The 21,868-nt window shown below is 39.0% G+C and overlaps 1 protein-coding gene across 1 annotated transcript in view; it reads right to left on the bottom strand.

Annotated features, from left to right (window-relative positions):
* Positions 1–20,214: 20,214 nt before the first annotated feature.
* The window catches only part of LOC137945519 (alpha-soluble NSF attachment protein-like), a 44,431-nt gene continuing 42,777 nt past the window's right edge, over positions 20,215–21,868 (bottom strand). The window contains exon 10 of the mRNA XM_068791449.1: positions 20,215–20,540. Within this exon, the coding sequence (XP_068647550.1) occupies positions 20,460–20,540 (81 nt within the window). The 3' untranslated portion in view covers positions 20,215–20,459. The remainder of the gene's footprint in view (positions 20,541–21,868) is intronic.

Genomic DNA, 21,868 nt, shown 5'->3' with positions numbered 1-21,868 from the left:
TGGCTTTCCGCACCTTAAACGGCTAGTCTTTTTGGGTTGTATCGGCTAGGTATCTGACTCAGAACTCTGAAGTTAAGCGAGCTTGGGCAAGAGTAATTCTAGAATGGGTGACCTCTTGGGAAGTACTCTTGCCTAGGACTTTAACATCTAGTGAGGAGAGGTCGAAGTTTGATGCGAAGTCTAGACAATGTATCTTTCTGGGCTATCAGAAAGGGGTGAAAAGCTTAAAGCTTTGGGATCCAAAGACAAACAAGACGGTGATAGATGTGGTTTTTGATGAAAAAACCATGTTGTAGCATACTCAAGAAGAAGAGAAACAAGTGCCAAAAAATTGCAACACTAATGAGAATGTGGTGCAGGTGGAGCTAGAAAACCATGGTAGAGAAAATGATACTCATCATGTCGAATGTTTTAGCTCAAGTGATCAACAACATCATCGTATAGCCATAGACATACCCAAACGCACTATCAAGCCACCTACCAGGTATGGTTTTAAAAATTTGGTTTCTTATGCGCTTAGTACTAGTAACAGGGATCCTACTACTTTTAAGGAGGTAGTACAAAGCCAGGAGAAAAGTAGATGGATGGGAGCTATGGTGGAGGAGATGGAGTCTCAACATAAAAACCAGACATGGGAGTTCGTGGAGCTTCCCAAGGGGAAGAGAGCAATAGGGGACTTGATAAATGTCTCCAGTTGCTAGATGAGCGACAACCCCCAACCTATTGTTCTAGGTGGAGTCCTTTAGTTATGCTTTCTTTTCTTAATGGGTGAATATTCACCAAGGTGGAGTCCATAATTTATGTTTTCTTTTCTTATGGGGTGAATATTCGCCAAAGTAGAGCTTGTTGAGCATATGTGTCACGAGGTCAGATGAGCCTAAACTCACTTAGGCTAGAGGAACTCCAACTCCTATGATGACCTACCTTCAATCCGTCAAGGGTAGTACAACCTCTTGCCCCTTAGATCAACGTTGCAAACTCCTTCCTCTCAAGTGAAGCACGAACAATGAAAAGGTAGAAAGACAATGGAATAGGGACAGAAAGTAATCTTGTATTAATAGTAGAGAAGATTACAAGGAGTGGCCATCCAAGGTGGAAGGCCAGCACTCTAAAAAAATTCTCCCTCACATCTAAACTTTACAAGCTATCACCGATGCTGAATGAATCTACAAGGGTCGAATGCCTTGGTATTTATAGGCTTCAACCCCCTCCTTTCTCTCATGCTTCGGTCCAATGAGAGCAAGGATCCTCCCTTATCAAATCTCCTTGATTTGCTCCACCCTTATCAACTCTCCATGATTTGCTCCACCCTTATCAAATCTCCTTGATTTGATCCTTCTCTCACGCTTCTATCCAATGAGAGCAAATATCCTCCCTTATCAAATCTCCTTCTTTGACTCAGTTACGTTTTTGGACTTTTATATGTCTTCATAGACTTGGCTGCCAACTCAGCCCTTAGGCCATGCCATAAAAGAGTCCTAGATGCCTTAGGGGTCGGATCTAAGTGGCCCACGAAGGGTCCCACTCGAAAAGGGTAAGTTCCCAAATTTTGCCCCAAAACCATAATCATAGTTCTGCATAACTCGAACGGTTGCACTGCTGCCTGGACGTGTACGCGCGCGCACATGCTGCTTCTACGCCATGCGCGCATCTTACCTTTGGCAACCCCATGTGAGTTTCATCCGCCCGCTGCTTGAGCGCCCACAGCTTCCGCGCCGCGCACGTTTCACCTTCGGTAACCCCATATTCATCCTTCCGCGCGGAGCGCCTTCGTGCAACCCCAAACGCCAATGCACCCTCTCCCTACGCCATGTGCGCACGTGTGTTTTGCTTGTTGTGACCTGCACACGGGTCTGTTGCGTTTTCGGTTTCTGTCTCAGCCGGCTACTGGGGCCATTGCTCGTCTTGGTGCGTGGCCATCCATCTGGCCAACTCAAGTGCGTCTTGTTCTTCTGCAGTTGTGGCTGGGCTGGGCATGTGTGTGCGCCCGTCTGGGTCGTGCCTTTGCACGTGGCCTTGGCCGTCACTACTGTTGTTGTGCTTTGGACTCGTACAGTCTTCCTCCTTAGTGTCTGGCCACACCATGGCTTCGTCCTCCTTCTCATACTCCCACCGCCATAAGGCAGACACCCTCGTTTGCAACCGCTGACGGTATGTGGCCACTCCCTTCTCAAACTGCCATAACTTGGCAGCATCTTGCCAAGTTGATTCGGATTCCGATTGACCCTGCCACTTGACCAAGTATTGCATCCGTCGGTGTTTACCCCTTTGGCGCTCCTCTCGGTCTGCTATGATATAGTCTACCCTATTGTCAAAGGTAGTAGATATATCCATGGGGTCTCGGGGATCAACTATTCTATCCGGGTCTCGGTCTTCAAAGTACGGTTTAAGGTTGGATACATGGAATACATTATGAAACTTAAACCTTTTTGGTAGCTTTAGTTTGTAGGCTAAGTTGCCCACCCGTTCAATAATAGGAAAGGGGCCTTCGTACTTCTTCAAAAGACTCTTGTTCTTGCTCCTTAGGTGACGAAATTGCTCAGGTCTGAGTTTGAGAAGGACCTGGTCACCTACATTGAAAGAAGACGTCCTCCTCTTTATATCAGCATATTTCTTCATCTTTTTAGCTGCCTTATGCAGTAAGACCCATGCCAACTCCATTTTCTATTTCCACCTCTTCGCCAGTTGATGAGCTGCTGGGCTTTTCCTTGAAGTGTCTGGAATGAGACCCATGGGAGCCAAAGGTTGTCGTCCTCTCGCCAAATCGAAAGGATTGTGCCCGGTTGATTCTGATTTCTATAAATTGTATGAAAACTAGGCCACGTATAACAAGTTTAGCCAATTTTTTTGTTTTACTGCAACAAAATGGTGTAAGTATTGCTCTAACAAAGCATTTACACGCTCTGTTTGTCCGTCACTTTGAGGATGAAAACTAGTGGAAAAATTTAAAGACGTTCCCAATAGTTAAAGAGCTCGGTCCAAAACTTTGCTGTGAATCTGGGGTCACGATCACTGATGATCGTTGTGGGCATGCCCCAGTGCTTCACCACATGTGCCATGAATGCCCTAGCTGCTCCGTCTGTTGTACAATCACTTGGCACCGTTACAAATGTAATATACTTCATAAATCTGTCCACCACCATCACCATGATAGACGCCAACCCATTTTTCTTACGTAATCCAAAGATGAAGTCCATTGAAACAGACTCCCACGGTCACTTTGGAATAGGTAAGGGTTGTAACAAACCCCTAGGCTTGTGTTGTTCGATCTTATCTTGTTGACAGATAAGACATGTGCGCACAAACTCCTCCACATCATTCTCCACATGTGGCCAATAATATTGGCCAGAAAGCAAGGCCAACGTCCTTCTTTGACATGGATGTCCTGCCCACAAGGTATCATGGCATTCCCTCAAGAGGCCACGCCATAGGTTATCGTGCTTAGGCACATAAAGTCGATTACCTTTGGTCTTGAGCAATCCGTCGTTAAGCCAGAATCTTCTCGTCTCGCCCAAGGTTGCAGCTTGCACAATGTCGTAAGCCTGAGCGTCTTGGCGAAGTCCAATGCGAATCATGTCGAGCAACGAAGCACTAACCTGTGTAATTGCTGCTAAGGCTCGTAATCACAAAGTCACATTTTCTGTTTCTGCGCCAAGATGGTCTTCCATGCGCGCGCGCACCCCTTGCACAAAGTGCATGTCTCCTGCAAGCGTGTGCCTCTTCATGTTCTGCTGCTACCATACAGTGCGTGGTGCGAGTGAAGCAAGTGTCGGCTACTGCGGTATGCGGGGTTGCAGCCACTCGAATGCAAGGTGTCGCGCGCGCATATTGCTCTAGTTTGCTGCACCGTGTGCGTCTGCGCCCTTGCAAGCAGTTGCTGCGCCCTTTTCATTTGCTTCTGGCTGCTAGTTTCCGCGCAAGTGGGAAGGGTTGCTACGTGCACCAAGACCGCACTTGCTGGTGCTAGTTGCGCCATGTGCGCCAAGCTCTAGCTAGTCTCTTCCTCGTAAGAGTTAGGTGCATCCACCTTCCTACTCTGTGCGTCTGCAACACAATTGGACTTCCCCGCCTTATACATCATCTGAAAGTCAAACTCGGCCAAGAAATATTGCCATCGAGCCTGCTTTGGACTGAGTTTTTACAGTAAATTTGGAGCCTAAAAGATAGTGCCTCTAAAGACGTAAACAATGTACTACAACCGTCATCTCTCTCTCTCTTGTATAGTATAACATTGCTCAGTTTCATTGAGTTTCCTACTCTCATAAGCGACTGGGTGTCCGTCCTATTCTAGTACACCTTCAATGGCATAGTTTGAGGCATGTTATCTACCTCAAATGGCTTGCTGAAATCAGTAAGGTGCAACACTGGTTCAGCCACCATGGTGTCCTTCAACCGTTGGAATGCTTTTTGGCATGAGTCCGTCCATTGCCACTTTTGGTCTTTCTTGAGGAGATCAGTCAAGGGGGTTGTTATAGCTGAGAAACCCTTGATAAACCTCCTATAATAATTTGTAAGACCAAGGAAACTCCTAAGTTCACACACCTTGGAAGGGATCGACCAGTCACGCACATCCTCCACCTTCTTGCTGTCCATCCATATCCATCCTCCCCCTATCCAATGTCCAGGAAAGGACACCTCTTGCAACCCAAAGGAGCACTTCTCCTCCTTGACGTATAATTGATTATTTCTCAATGTTTCGAACACCTTTCGAAGGTGTTTCTTGTGCTCGTCCATACTCTTGTTGTACACCACGATGTCATCCAAATAACCAATGACAAACTTGTCCAAGTATTCGGAAAATACCTCGTTCATGAGAGTGCAAAATGTTGCAGGTGCATTGGTTAGGCCAAAGGGCATAACCATGAATTTGTAAGCTCCATATCCGGTTACACCAGTAGTCTTCCCCTCGTCTCCTTCAGCAATCCAGACTTGGTTATAACCACTTCGCAAATTCAGTTTGGAGAAAATTTGCGCCTCTTTCAACTGATCAAAGAGTTCTGCAATAAGAGTAATAGGGTACTTATTATTTATAGTTACCTTGTTGAATGCCCTATAATCGATGCACAGTCTCATACTTCCATCCTTCTTAGTCTGAAATAGTATAGGGGCCCCATAAGGTGCTTTGCTTGGCCATATGAACCCAGCGTCCAGCAACTCGCTGAGTTGTCTTCACAGTTCGTCCAGCTCTTTGGGCGTCATTCGGTATGGTGCTTGTGCTGGCTTTCTTGCTCTGGGCTCAAGCTCTATGTGAAGATCCACCCCTCTCCTAGGTGGTAACCTCGCTGGAAGTTGTTCAGGCATGACATCTCTATATTCATGTAGTATGACTTGTATCTCTTTAGGGGTGGGCATGACCTCTACCTGCTCTATAGCACAAATAGAAGCTAATGAAGGTAGAGCAGCCCTGCTTAAGACCTTTCTTAAGCTAGAGGGCCGATAGCATTAAGTCTTTTTTTGTTATATCTTTGTTGTCAAGTTCAAAAATAGTACAAGGACTTTGCTCGTCCAAAATCTTCACTACCCCAACATGCGGTATTACAAATGTCTTACAAACCGTGAAAAACTCCATTCCCAAAATCACATTGAAATCATCCATCACAACAATAGTAAAATTCAAAAATCCAACCCACTTGCCTATCTCCACCAGGACGTTCTTGGCAATGCCTTACACTTCACGAGCAGCAAAATTTACAACTTTCATTTTGCTCCCATCTTTCTCTCCTCGTATTTTTAGGCGCCTAGCCTCCTCCTCCGAAAGGAAGTTGTGGGTGGCGCCAGTGTCCATCTCGCCCCTTAGATCAACGTTGCAAACTCCTTCCTCTCAAGTGAAGCACGGGTAATGAAAAGATAGAAAGACAATGGAATAGGGACAGAAAGTAACCTTGTATTAATAGTAGAGAAGATTACAAGGAGTGGTCGTCCAAGGTGGAAGGCCAGCACTCTACAAAAACTCTCCTTCACGTCTATGCTTTACAAGCTATCACTAATGCTGAATGAATCTACAAGGGTCGCATGCCTTGGTATTTATAGGCTTCGACCCCCTCCTCTCTCTCTTGCTTCCGTCCAATGAGAGCAAGGATCCTCCCTTATCAAATCTCCTTGATTTGCTCCACCCTTATCAAATCTCCTTGATTTGCTCCACCCTTATCAAATCTCCTTGATTTGATCCTTCTCTCATGCTTCCATCCAATGAGAGCAAAGATCCTCCCTTATCAAATCTCCTTCTCTGACTCAGTTACATTTTTGGACCTTTATATGTCTTCATACACTTGGCTGCCAACTCAGCCCTTAAGCCATGCCATAAAAGAGTCTTAGATGCCTTAGGGGTCGGATCTGAGTGGCCCATGAAGGGTCCCACTAAAATAGGGTAAGTTCCCAGATTTTGCCACAAAACCATAATCATAGTTTTGCATAACTCGGACGGCTGCACTGCTTCCTGGACGTGTACGCGCTTCGGCAACCCCATGTGCATTTCATTAGCCCACTGCCTCATGCGCTTGCACGCCCACAACTTTCGTGTCGCGCACACGTTTCACCTTCGGTAACCCTACATTCATCCTTCCGCGCGGAGCACCTTCGTGCAACCCCAAACGCCAATGCGCCCTCTCCCTAGGCCATGCGCTCGCGTGTTTTGTTTGTTGTGCTCCACGGGCACGTCTGTTGCATTTTTGATTTCTGTCTCGGCCTACTGCTGGGGCTGTTGCGTGTTTTGGTGCTTGACCATCCATCTGGCCAACTCAAGTGCGTCTTGTTCTTCTGCAGCTGCGGCCGGGCTGGCCATATGCATGCGCCCCTCTAGGCCATGCCTTTGCACCTGGCCTTGGCCGTCATTGCTGTTGTTGTGCTTTGGACTCGCACAGTCTTCCTCCTTGGTGTTTGGCCACACTATGGCTTCGTCCTCCGTCTCAATATGGCTCATATAATGTAAAGTTGAGAGGTATAATTGTACAGGGGTATTTGTATCTTTTCGACACAAATACCTCCAGGGTTAGTATTATATAAATACTATGTAACCCTGAACTTAGGGTTACAGGTTTAACCCTGGAAATTTAACCTAATTACATCTTCCACATCTCTTGGATGTGTAGGTCTTCCTTGGTCTTGGGCCCATCTTCCAACACACTTGGATATGTGGGCCTTCCTTGGTGGAGTGGGCTTAGGCCCTATCTTCCAACACTCCCCCTCAAGCATGGGGTGAGAGAACAACATGAACTCCAACTTGCTGCAAATGATGTATAAAATATTTTTTGTATAATGTAGCACATCTTCCAACACTCCCCCTCATGCTGGTGCTCTCGTTCATGAGGCCTAGTTGGCATAAGAAAAGTGAGAGTAAAATCACTTCAAGTCGTATGACATTACTCTTCAATCCAATCAAATAACTCATGTTGGATGTTCGGCACACTCCTATTAATGTAGGTTGTGGGTCTATACGATGTTCAGAAGTATAATAAAAACTCCTCCATCACCGTGTCCCTCTACAGGACAACGACTCTCAAGTGGTAAGAGTAATAAATACCAATTCATGAGGGTATAACATAGAGTTAGTAATAAATTCTTTCATCAAGGGGAAATAACATAGATGTCCTTATGGGTAGTGGATGTAGTAATAAACTCGTCCATCACGATGATGTAACATATACTGAGGTTACCTCTTCTTCAATAATAATGTCTCATCCAAAGAGAAACAATAGATGCAGCTGCAATGCGCTTGGGCCCATATAACATGAACCAAAATAATCCTTGTACAAATGACCCATAAAAAAAATCCAATGCAAGTATTTGTTCCAAATAATATATTGACCTAGGAATAAAATTAAAGAGTCGCTGCAAAAATATGTATAAAAATTGTATAAAACTTGAACACATATATCGAGGTAGAAAATACGTGGGACATGTCTGAGTTGACTCACTGAGTTGACCTGGACCGGGTTGACTCGGTGTGAGTTGGTCCGACGGCAGATGGAATGAGTCTTGGTGCCTGCCCGCTGGGTTAACTCAGACAGGTCCAGATTGGGCAAAACAGGCCCGGTCCGGCGCCGAACAGAGAGCGAGACCAGAGACAGCAACCCAGCGAAGGCAACTTTCCAAGATCTCATAATCGAGTCTAAGCTATAAACCGAAAACCATCTTAGAAATCGCTCGTAAAATCCGATGTAATCTAACCGGAAACGAAAACTGGTTATAAACAGGAAGATCAAACTCAGAAATACGAGTAGCAACAGATATCTTGGTAAACTGGTGCGGCTCGTTTTCAAGTGGCAGCAAAACGATTCAGCAGAGAGATCTTGAATATGGAAATGGAAATATGCCATCATATTCTGGGAGACTTCCAACAAATATTCCCACCAGCGAAGGAGATGAGCCAGAAACTTGTTAGACTTGATGTCTAATAATAATAAAATAAACATCATAGAAATAAATTTAAATCCTCCATAATTTTTCTTATCATGAGAGCCATACATATATCATAGAATTAAAATAATAAGAATAAAGAGAGCGTACCTTTCATCTTGAAGAATATAAATAGAACTTGAAGTGCACAAGATAACCTTGATAATTCGTTTACAAGTGATAAGCTTGCTCCCGTTCAGCCAGACTGGGTGTGCAAATAGCCTTAGCCTCACCTGTAAGACCATGGAAGAATTTATAGATTTCCAAAGGGTGTGGCACTTATGACTATTCATAAGGATACATCCCCTAAGGAGAGATACATCCCCTCAAGTGAGATACATCTCCTTATGCCCAAGGGATGTATCCAGTCAATGCACCCAATGAATCTACCTCTACAGGGGGATGTGCTGGCCATTATTCCCTGTACTAAACATTCAATGACAAAACATCTAGAAGTGGACCCCACGCCTCTAATATCATGGTATTTTTATTTTATAAATAATATATTTGAAACCATAATTCGAACAAAACTTCCAAAAAAATCTGAAACAGAGATAAGATATCGGATTCGTAGCCAGAGAAGCAGAGAGTAATATCGGCAGACGTGCTTCGAAATAGCCAAAAATCACGATGATGATGATGACGATTGGCTGATTGTGATACACTTCGTGAGTCGAAGATGCATCAGCTCAAGATGGAATGGAAATTTTCTGCAGCAGTCCAATGCTAATCTTCAGACTAGAATTAATCCCTCCAGCAGGTTTCCGGCTGAGTTTTCTGGAACGATGATACACAGACTAACAAATGCCGCTTTGGAGCTTGATGGCGGCACTGTCGTAGGCCATGGAGGCGATGCTCTGACGGCAGTATGCTTCAATCCGGAACTGGGTTGGCTTCAAACAAGGCGGGGTTTTGTTTCTCGCTCTAGGGACTCCACTGGTGAGCGTAGATGGTGTTCTTGTCATGCACTGGTTTTTCTTACCAGTGGAAGGCTCGAACAAGGCAGGTGCCGAGCGCGCGTTCTCAATAGTCGTCGATGAAATTTCTGAACCCTCTTAGTTGCAATGAGATAATGGAATCACCGTTCCGGAGAGAAAAAGATGTAATCGAAAAAATAAGAAATAAAATTTTTTTGGACGTGAAGGTTATAAGAAATATGAGCAAAAGAAAAAAATGAGTTTTTGGAATCTGAAAACCATAAATGAGTCCTGAAAAATGAGGTCATGGACTTATGTCTTAACCCTTCCCCCTAAAGCTCAATTTATAGATTAATCAAACTATTGTATTACAATAATACCCATGAACTTAGAGTTTAAGATTTTAACCGTAGAACTTTAACCTAATTACATCAATATCATCTCTATGAGATGATTATTTACTATCCTGCTATCATTGTGTGGCCCTACGGGCCTTCCCCTTGATCTAGGCACCTCGACCCCATCTTCCACATCTCTTGGATGTGTGGGCCTTCCTTGAACTTATGGGTTTGGGCCCATCTTCCAATATACTTAGATATGTGGGCCTTCTTTAGTTGTGTGGGCTTAGGCCCTATCTTCCAATACTATGCTATTATGGACATTCTTCCCCAATATTACTTGTATTTGGTCCCATGTTTTTAGGTCTGCCAATTATGTAGCTGATGCTCTTGCTAAGCAGGGAGCCTCCCTCCAATCCCTTATTGTAAGGGAGGGGGGGGGGGGGGGGGGGGGGGGGGCTCTCCCTAATCTGTTTATTTCTTGTATCTTGGTTAATAAATTATAATAGTTAAAAAAAAACCTTAATAGAAAAGTAAGAAGTAGAATGCAGTGGCTCGATCAAGTGTTGAAGTAAAATATAGCTCACCCTTTTAGTGAGTTGTTGGGCATATTGATACTTTGGAGACATTTCCTAATTCTTTGCTTCATTATACTGAGATTTATCCCTCAAGCGAGTAATTTCTTGGTTCTTGGAATTGATTATGGCCTCTACAGCTGCCTCAAATTCAGCTTGAGCACAATGCCTTCCCAGAGCTTCAACAACAGCTCTTGCAACAACTACCTCCTCAGAGATTTGCTTGCTAATTTTGTGTGCAGGAGTTAGCATTGACTTAAGAGGATAAGCCTAGTTGAGACATTTAATCTAGTGCCAGTGTTTAGATATGTCAGCAATAACTTGTTTTGCTTGCTTGTTGCCTTTCAATTTCTTCTAAAAGATGTATCTTTCTAGCATGCAAACCAGCTTCAACATTCACTAGAACTACAAGGACACATAGGTAGCAAGCTAATTCGATGAGGCTCTGGGTAAATCGAGTTCACTTGACCCAATTTTAACAACCGAGCCCAGCCCAATCCAACCCAATCGCTTACAAAACATTAGTTGTGGTTCACTTGCTTCTAAAATAAATCATTTATATTGGTTGCGTTTACACTATAATCAAATTATTTTTTATAAATATTAAAAACTAAATTTCAAGTAAGTAATAAATTATAAAAAAAAATCCCTTTCATACTTCTTATTTAAATTTCATATAGTTTCCTCATGAAAAAATAAAAAAATTAATTTTATTATTTTAATATTTTTTATGACAAAAAAAAAATAAGAATAAAAAAATCACCAAAAATAACAAAAAAGCAAAACATTTTGTTGAAGAAAAATATTTCATATTGCATTTTTTCCTACAGTTTCCGATTAACAAATACTTACCCTGAAATATTATTCAATAAATATACTAATTCAATCACGAGTCTTACATGCTTGTATCGATATGGACATATACGATGAGGCCAACTTAATATCGACTTAAAAAATGACGAGAGGTTCCCCTATGAATTCATTTATTCGATCATTGCATAGGTTTAAAGAGCTATATAATCACCTATACAAATATAAATACCAGAGAAATTGGTTTTTATAATGTTATTTTTAACATGATAGGGTTAGTGTTAATTAATTGTATTTATGGTTAATCATTATACCTTATTATTGCATAGGATAAAGCAACTTTTTCCTTGTCAATCAATGAACCAAATCTCCTACTTTAGATCTCCCATCTATGAAGACAGGTTGCTTCTTGGAAGTCATAGGCATCGATAAAATAAATCCTATAGATCTGAAATAAGTTAAACTTAAAAAAACATTTAGGTACGGAGCAAGGTTAGAAGTTACATAGAAACCAAAAATTTGTAGTGTATGCAAAACATATAACAAATATCAGGATTCACCAATTTTTTTATGGAAACATGAAAGCAGCTGGTGTCAACTACAATGCCTTTGGCAATTGCTAGACCCCCCGATTTTGTGTTGAGTATCTAAAAGAAAATAAGAATGTAAATTATAAGCAAGGAATAGTATAAATATCCTCCAAACTTGTTCCCTATCCATTATAGACAAGAATATCTCATTCATACACAGAGAAATAAGAGAACATATTATAGCTAATAAAATAAAATTAATTATAAAAAATGTGAAAATTAGAGAAAAAGAGAGAGAAGAGGAGAGAAAGGGAGAAGAAAAAAGGAGACAAAAGATTAGGGGTCATGTACAACCCCTAATGTTATTTATTAGGTTTAGATAACAAGTTATAGAAATAACAAAAATGCCCCTCTTATGTAAAAATTACTCGTTCCCTTATAAGTCCCATTCTTCTCTGCCTATGACTATAAAAAATTGTACATAGACTAAATCAAACATCCAGATCCCTAGAATTTGTTATATCGGGGTAGTTTTAATACTTCATTGACCTTCTGTAATCAGAGTACATGAACCTCTATTTATAATAGAGGAAGGTAGTAGGGTCCAACTACAATTAAACTACATTTGTCCCAATTACACCCAAACTCTAACACTTAAAGATAAGTCCTAACATAATTAAATTACCCAATATAAATAGAAGTCTAACATGACTAAAACACCTTTAAACTAAAACTTCTCTATGAGACCAACTTCCATAATAATTGTGCCTTTTTTAGACTTCTTATTGTGTAAGACGTCTTATGCCACCTCACGTGATCATGGTGGGTCTCATATCTAATGGGTTTGGGCCCATCTTCCAATACTCTTGGATATGTGGGCCTTCCTTGCTCGTGTGGGTTTGGGCTCATCTTCCAACACCCCCTCAAACTGGGGGTGAGAGAACATCATGAACTCTCTTCTTCCTGCAAATGATGTATAGGATCTACTCGTATAAAATGGCAGTCCTCTATATCTTCTAACACTCCCCCTCATGTTGGAGCTCTCTTCCATGAGGCCCAACTGGCATAAGATAAGTGAGAGTAAAATCACTCCAAGCCATATGACATCGCTCCATACTCCAGTCATAACCCATGTTGGATGTAAGGCATACTCCTATTATTCTTAAGTAGTAGCACTCCTATATTTCGCAGGTAGTGGGTCTATACGTATTGCTCAGAAGTGTAGTAAAAACTCCTCCATCACGTGTCCCTCCATAGGACAATGACTCTCAAGTGGTAGGAGTAATAAATGCCAATGAAGAGGAGGGGACGGTGATAAAAGACATGATAAGTGGGTAATGTCTGTCATTCAAAAGACAGCGATAAAAGACCCTTGGGTATCTATATATAAAAATCTCAATAGACTTAAAACACCCAACCATGATGGACTTAAACTCCCAACGCAAGTGGTTGGCCCAAAGAAGTATGTGAGAGTCAAATAAAAGATGGTAGGAGTAAGGTTGTCAAATAACCAATAGGTAATGGGTAAAGAGGAAGAAAGGATGTTGAGGCCACCACTTCTTCAATAATAATGTCTCATCCAAAGAGACACAATAACTGCAGCTGAAATGGGCCCGGGCCCATATAAAATGAACCAAAATAATAAAATCCTTGTAAAAGAACCCATGAAATAATCCGATGTGAGTATCTGCACCAAATAATATGTTGACCAAGGAATATGTTGCGAATACCTCAAAATAAAAATCCAGTTGAAGAAATAGAATCGAGTCGGGCAGAGTCAGGTATCACCAATAATTACCACAATTATTACTGCGAGTTAGGATTCTTGATCTTTAATTTTTTTTTTGCACAACATATGGAATAAAATACCTCTTTCTTGTACTTTTTCTCCTCCTCCTCCTCAAGCTGAGAGGTAATGGCAGTGTTCCTAGCTTGAACCAAATAACTTAGATTTAGTAACCGAAAAAGGGGTAAAAGAGATATTTTCCTGATATAGTTGATCAATAACAGCAACTCAAAAAGTGACGCAAAACAATTGGCTTAAATTTGGATTTTTCAATGCAACAGAATACCAGTATGACCTATGATTCTTCCAATGCAAATATATCCTTAAATAGATCAGATTGACATGAAATTTTCTCCTCCTGAAACTAAACTTAAATACCTTTCATCCAAGTATAAAGTTTCTTCATGAAATATACTTCTATTGAGATATATGATCTTATAAATTTAGGTCTCTGCCGAACTAAGTACTCTTTCCCCTTTTTCCTGCATGACCATTGACTCTTCCAAGATCATTATCTCCATATAAAAAACTCAGATCAAGAATTTGTTAAATATGTAAGAAAATAGACTTATAGATATTTCTTTTGATATATAATTCTCCATATAAAATCTCGTTCTTGATAGCATAAAATAGCTCGGAAGCTGAAGCTTTCTATTGCTGCACAAACAATTTTTTAATATAACATGTGCTGCTTCAAATATCGATTTCTCTTTGTAGATAATTCCAATTGCAAAAAAAATAAAACTCCTTGGAAAGTAGACTCAAATATATTTCTTTAAATATATAATGTGTAATATGAAAAGCTCAGTATAGAGGTATAGACATAAATCAAATAAAGGGTATAGGGATTGAAAAAAAAAAAAGAAATACAAACCTACACTGCTAGAGATAATAAATTAGAAAAAGATCACATTACCTCTATGAGTTGACCAAGTCAACTCACAAAACTTGCTCTCCTACCATTTTGAATTTATGGAAAAGAGAAATACTTCATTGACCTTTTGTAATCATGAACCTCTATTTATAATAGAGAAAGGTAGTAGAGTTCAATTACAATTAAACTAGAAGTCTAACATGACTAAAACACCTTTAAACTGAAACTCCTCTATGAGATTTGCTTCCATAATAATTGTGCCTCTGTTAGACTTCCTATGCCACCTCACGTGATCATGGTAGGTCCCATATCTTATGGGTTTGGGCCCATCTTCTAACATTTCTATTTCTAAATGATGGCATAAGAAATAGATATATTCAGAAGAATACTTTTAATTACATTTTCTATGATAAAATATTTTTATGTAAATATCTGATTAAATCTATAATATTATTTAGTATGGAATTTTCTTCACTATGTCATCCATGAGGATAGCATCGAAGTGAACATATCTGGGTTTGTCCTATTTTGAGTACTGTATTACTCAAAGGACCGTTTAAGTCCCTTTTGAGTTATTATTTGTGTTTTTTGATACATTGGATTTTGAAAAGTCATGGGAATTGACCTGGCAATAGGGGTATTTCTTCATTATGCCATCCAAATGAGAAACAAAAAGGACAATATAACACTTATATGATATTTGCTGAAAATAAAGGATTAGAATTGTGTCATTACGATGAAATTCAATCTGAAGACGAAGTCTATGAAGTTCAATTAAACACTAAATCTTCAAATTAAGAAAAGTCTAAGAATATGTCTGACTCATTTGGGAATAATGAATGAGTCTCCAAATTAACACAGAACAAGTTTATTCAGGAAATTCTTATATTACAGTAGTCTTAACACTACCTGGATATAACAAATTCCATATTCATGCTCCCATTGATACTAAAAATACCTATTGTCTAGCCCGACATATACTACTCCCATAAAATTTATGGAAATACGCTCAAGAGAAATTATGCAGCTTCAACATCAAGCAAGCAAAATTCACCTCAAAATCAGTGGATAAAAATTTAGGATTTCCACATTACTAAGCCTCAGAAAAATTGTTACTTCAAGACCCGACTTAAATTTAGGAAACACTTGGTTAATGTTCCACGCACTAGTAGAACAAACACCTGAATATTTTTGTCTAAAATGCCATACTAGACGAGAAATCAATGGCAACACAATGTTCGCCTATGCCTATAGACCTTCCATTGCTTATGCAATTTTAGGAAATGCACAAACTCTTCATCAACATTTCCAAAGCGTAGCAAACATGGTGAGATTCCTCCTTTAGAACTACTACTCGTTGCATAAAACTCAAACACAGAAGTCCACACACTTCTTGAATCTACTTGCACAGATAAACCTTTAGAATGGTGGGAAAAACAAAAACCATTTGTTGATCTCGAACTTATTGATCCAAATAAAATAATTCGAGTAAAGCCCATGGCTTATACCGCTTCAGATGTTGAAGAATTCCCTACACAACTAAAATAATTGCTTGCACAAGGACTTAAAAGAGCAAGTCGCTCTTCTCATACATCCCCTGTAGTTTTGGTAAAAAACTATGCAAGATAAAACACTGAAATGCTAGAATGGTCATTACTATAAAAAAAGTTAATGAAGCCACAAAATGGATGGTTATTATCTCCCTAACAAAGAAATATTAAATACATTGATTAGAAGAAAACAATGGTCTTCCCAATTTGGCTGCAAATTAGGATTTAGGCAAACACACCATTCATCTTACAACATTTAGTTGTCCTTTGGGACATTGTGAATGGCTTTTTATGCCTTCTGGTTTAGAAAAAAAAACCTAATATTTTTCAACAAAGAATGTATGATATTTGAAAACCATCCTTCGTTGGAAAATATTAGCTTATGCAATTTCAGAAAATGCACAAACTCTTCATCAACATTCCCAAAGCACAACAAACGGGGTGAGATTCCTCCTTTAGAACCACTACTCGTTGCACAAAACTCACACATAAGTCCACACACTTCTTGAATCCACTTGCTTAGATAAACCTTTAGAATAGTGGAAAAAACAAAAACCATTTGTTGATCTCGAACTTATTGATTCAAATAAAATAATTTGAGTAAAGCTCGTGGTTTATACCCCTTCAGATGTTGAAGAATCTTGTACACAACTAGAAGAATTTTTTGCACATGGACTTATAAGAGCAAGTCACTCTCCCCATATTTTTTGTTAGAAACTATGCAGAGATAAAAGGTAGAAAAACTAGAATGGTCATTAACTATTCAAACGTTAATGAATCCACAAAAATAGATGCCTATTATCTCCCTAACAAGGAAAGATTAATTACATTGATTAGAGGAAAATGGTTGTCATAATTTGACTGCAAATCAGGATTTTGGCAAATTCGTCTATTTGAACGTGTCATTCTTCTTACAGCATTTGTTGTCATTCGAGATATTATGAATGACTTGTTATGCCATTTGGTTTAAATCAAATCCTTAATATTTTCCAAAGAAGAATGGATGATTTTTTAAGACCATTCTTCAAATTTTGTATAGTGCATGTTGATGACATTTAGGTTTTCTCATAAACAAGAGAATAAAACAATTAATGCAAGTCTTAGAAACTTTAAAGACAAAGGGAATTGATCTTAGTAAAAAAAAAAAAGTGAAATATTTTATACTAAGATAGATTTCTTAGGATTAAACATTTCTTAGGGAGAAATAGTTCACCAAAATCATATTCTTGAAAAAAGTTCTTTATTTCCAAACGAAATTAAAAACATAAAACAACTACAAAGATTTTTAGGTTGTCTCACATGTGCCAAGCAATTTATTAAAAAACTTTCAGAAATTCGAAAACCTTTTCGATAAAAATTAAAAAATTTTAAATGGTATTAGAGTCTAGTAAGAGTTAGATCCAAAGTTACGATTGATTCTAATTGTGATGTTGTATGTCTTAGTGCCTTTTTCACCATGCAAGAGACTTCTCTAAAAGTGTCTATGGCATCCCACCTTAAACAAATGGAATGCGTGGAAGTTATCACCAAGCTAAGATGCATCTAGGGGTGGCTTCGAACCGAGCCGGCTCGAGTTCGGCTAGGGTTTGATTCGTGATCTATCGAGCTCGAGCCCAGCTCGAGCACCGAAATCGGCTCGTTTACCTTAACGAGCCGAGCTCGACTGAAGCCAGGTTCGGTTTGTCGGCTCGCGAGCCTGCTCGAGGTGAGTCGGATCGGTATGGGGATCGGGAGCGGGGGAGCGGGATCGAGAGAGGGGGGAGGGGGGGGGGGGGGGGGGGGGGGGGGGGGGGGGGGGGGGGGAGGCAATTTTTCCTCCCCTCGTCACCGCCGAGCCCCTCCAGTCGGCTGTTGTCGCCGCCTCTACCGCCGTCACAATTGTTCGTCGGCCGTCTCTACCGCCGGCCGCCTCTGTGGCCGTCCGTTCAATTTCTTCCTCTCCTCGCCGTCGCCTCTGTTTCCGTCACCGCTGCTTCCGTCACCACCGCCGCCGTCATCCCCGACGACAGGTCCTCCCTGGCGCCGTAACCCCCTTCCCTCCGCATCGTCTAGGCGGAAACCCAGAACCTAAGTTTCTCCCCCCTCCCCCGCGCGAAGATGATCTCGCACGTACGAAATCATAAAGTAAAAAAAAAAAAAAACTTTTTCCACTCGAAAAAATTAAATTTTTTTTTATGGAAATAAGTTTCTATAAACTATTAGTGTTTCATTTTTTTAATCATTTTTCTAATTGGATTTTTTTATTTAAAATCATATAATTTTCTAAGTAAGATTTTCGTACTAAGATGGGGTAGAAAACTGTATAAAAAAATTTTAATAAATATTTAACAGTTTTTGCTGTAATGCTTTTAGCATGAAGCAATTTTCATTGCAATTTTATGTTTGATATTTTAATTAATTAAAAATTTATCAATAAGTATAATAATATATTAGATTGATTATTAATTTTTATTTATTTCCCTAGAAGAGGCAATAAAAGGTCCATTTAACTTTCATAAGAAAATTTTAAAATATTTCTTGTAATTTTCTAATAAGTCACTAATAGTAATAAAATTTTATTTAAAGGTTTTTTTGGGAATATGTATCATAGGAAAAATATTTTTAGTTTTTCCTAGAATATAAATTTTCATCTAGGGGCACTAAGGAGGCCATAATAAATTATGGCCAGATTCAAAAATTACAAAACAAGCTAACAACAATTGGAGTAAAAAAGATTAATATTGGTGCATTTTAATCTATTATTGAAATTCAATCCTGAACCTCCCCTATCATTATATTTTTTTTAAAATGTATGCATAATTTTATATATAATTTATTCAAAGCCACCCCTACGTGCGAGATCATAAACAAGGAAAAAAAAAAAATTTGTCCCTTCTTCATGGCTCTTAAAGAAATTGAAAAGATATTTTAGTATAAATACGTTTCTAAAGACTATTAGTGGTTTTTCCAATAAATGTTGAACAGACATTTTTAGTAGAAATATAGGGACCATTAGTGCCTCATGTTTTTTTCAAAATATTTTTCTAATTATAAATTATTTTTAAAAAATCATATAATTTTCTAAATAAGATTTTCTTGCCAAGATGGGTTAGAAAATCATATAAAAAAATTTTGAATAAGTATTTGACAGTTGATGATATAATACTTTGAGCATGAGGCAATTTTCATAACAATTTTGTGTTTGACATTTTATGTGATTAAAAATTTATCGATAAGTATAATAATATATTAGATTAATTATTAATTTTTATTTATTTCCTTTAGAAAAGGCAATAAGAGGTCCATTTAACTTTCCTAAGAAAAATTTAAAATATTTCGTAATTTTCTAGTAAGTCTCAAATAGTAATAGGATTTTATTTAAAGGATTTATAGTTTTTATTTGGGTGATTGTAAATTGATAGTGATATTTCATTTAATTTTGTTGTGTTTGATTATTGTATAGAGTTTATTTATAATGTTATGCAGTGTATGGAGTTTTAGACTATTTTATGGAGTGTATAAACAATTTCATGGAGTGTTTATGGAATGTATAGACAATTTTATGGAGTGTTTATGCAAGTATTATGTATATTGATTATACCCAATTTTAAGTAGAGGTCATGTCGAATTTTATACAAGTATTATATACATAGATTATGCTCAATTTTAAGTAGAGGTTATGCCCAATCTTATACACGTATTATATATATATATGGTTATGCCCAATTTTATATAGAGGTTATGCCCAATTTTATGTAAAATGTATACATAATTTTATATATATTTTATTCAATATATATTTTTTTAAAAGTTTTAAATATATGTTGAGGCTCGAGGTCGACTCGAAGCTCGACTCGAACTCGAACTCGAACTCGTTAGGCTCGAGCTCGATAACAATTTTAGGCTCGAGACGAGACTCAGCTCGAAACTCGGCTCAAAATATTTAAATCAAGTTCGGCTCGAACATAAGGAGGTTCGGGCTTGACTCAGCTCGATGCCACCCCTAGATGCATCCATCAAAACTTTAACCCTTACCCTGGCATCTTACCTGTTCTAGCCAACATCCCTCCCTTCCTAGGGAATTCCACCTCTTCCCCCAACACCCCTGGCCATCCTTTAAAAGCGGCACCGAAGAGAGTAATTGTTCTATGGGATGCTTTGTCTCTACACAAACACCATATGGTAGAGTTTTAGCTCGCTACCAAGATTTTGAACCTAGAGGTGAAAGTTCCGTGGAGACACGTTCGAGTCAAGTCAGATTATTTCCTTTTCCAGGAATCCAGTTTCATTGGTTCCTTTCGTGTCCCTGTTATAAATTACTGCTTGGACTTGTTTTGAGCCACGCGAACCTTCCCAACAAGTAGAAGTCGAACAGATCTTCTTTAAGATGCCTAAAGAGTAATTATTTCACTGTATTTAAGATCGAATAGATCGTTTAGCAATATTAAAACAATAACAACATATTTCTGAACTTGATTTTATGCAAATACAGGCAAAGAATTAACTCAGGTGTCGAACATCTCATTGGAACAAAAGCTTATATCTAGAGCTATTCACACAACTCGAACATAATCAAGGCCACCAAGGTATATTACCAAGTAAGTAAAATACAAGGGATTTCATTAAAAACTACGAGAATCCACCCCGTCTCAATCACAGAATGAACTCAATAGATGCACGCAACAAGAATAAGGACATGAATGAATTCATGTAAGATCATCATCTTCATCCTCTTTTGCTTTCACTGCATTTTTTGCACGCAACAAAAGTGTGGTTTTCCAAGCATCCTGCACCACGAATTGTTAAAATCAGCGGCAGTGAAATATTATGCAGTGGACAATTGTGTATCAGTTTGTTTTTTGTGCACGGTAGGTACTACTAGGAAAACGGCTATCATTGAATCATAGGGTGATATAAGTATGTCAAAATCAGTCTAAATCCCAACTAAAAAATAAATGAAATCATTAGTCTGTGTGTCAACACTGAAACTCCCTAAACTAATTATAGTTCGAAAAGAATGTAACAACATTTAAGTTATGGCATCTTTATGATGGAAAGAGAATAACAAGTCCACTAGATCTCTTTTCCTTTTCCTTGTACAAATTTCGCCGAGTTATTTAGTTTTTTTTTCTGTTTTTTTTTTTTTTTTCATAGTAGTAGCATCTATGCCCCGACAATGTTTTAATTTTTTCAAGTGATAGAGGGTGAGAATGAGAAAGAAGATAAGAGCTCCGTGGTCTTCTATTCTCACTGATAAATTCACTTCTTTAATCTATTCCTAGCAACTCATGGAAAGAAAGATTCTTGTAAAAACTAAAGATTGAAGAGTAGAGAAGAGAGAAGAAAGAGAAATTTGGGAGAGGTTCGAAAGAGAACTCCTTTGGGGTCGTGCACAACCCCCTCTCTATTTAATTAAATGGAGTTAACATAATGACAAAAATGCCCCCACTTACATAATCAAACTTCTCCATATATCTCCATTCTATGTATCCTATGTACATGAAAACTGAACCGTAGATACAATTCAGTATGCAGAACAAGATTACATATAAAAATAAATCTACTGAAGTGGTAAATGACCAAAATACGTCTCCTCAAGCTGGAGCGTATATGTCCAAGAGTCTCAGCTTGTCATAGAAAGATAAGAATTCACGCTTTCCAGTGCCTTAGTGAAGATATCTCCAAGCTGATCTCCAGATTGAACAAATGGGGTAACTACCTCCATCACAACATCTCGAATAATGTGGCAGTCTACTTCTATGTGATTTGTCTTCTCATGAAACACAAGATCACTTGCAATGAAGATAGCTGTCTAATTATCACAAAACATGCCCATGGGTTCATTCTAGTAGAAACCCAACTCCTATGAGACAGATCTCACCCACATCAACTCGCTGACAGTATGGACCATTGCCCAATATTCAGCTTCAGCACTAGACTAAGCCATAGCATTCTGTTTTTTAACTTTTTCAACTGATCAAGTTGCCCGAGGAAAACAAAATAACCAGTAATCGACTTCCTGCACAGTTTAGAACCAGCATAATCTGCATCAGAAAAGGCTTAAATTTTTAAGTGGCCCTTGGGTCTAAAGAAGAGATCCTTTTCAAGTGCCATT

This window comes from Aristolochia californica, unplaced genomic scaffold (genome assembly GCF_029961685.1).
Source record: "Aristolochia californica isolate CCGP_79_NKW_82.1479 unplaced genomic scaffold, dmAriCali1.0.hap1 SCAF_12, whole genome shotgun sequence".
Taxonomy (NCBI): Eukaryota; Viridiplantae; Streptophyta; class Magnoliopsida; order Piperales; family Aristolochiaceae; genus Aristolochia; species Aristolochia californica.
Note: the sequence above shows the minus strand (reverse complement) of the source record. Positions and strands in the feature narration are given on the sequence as shown.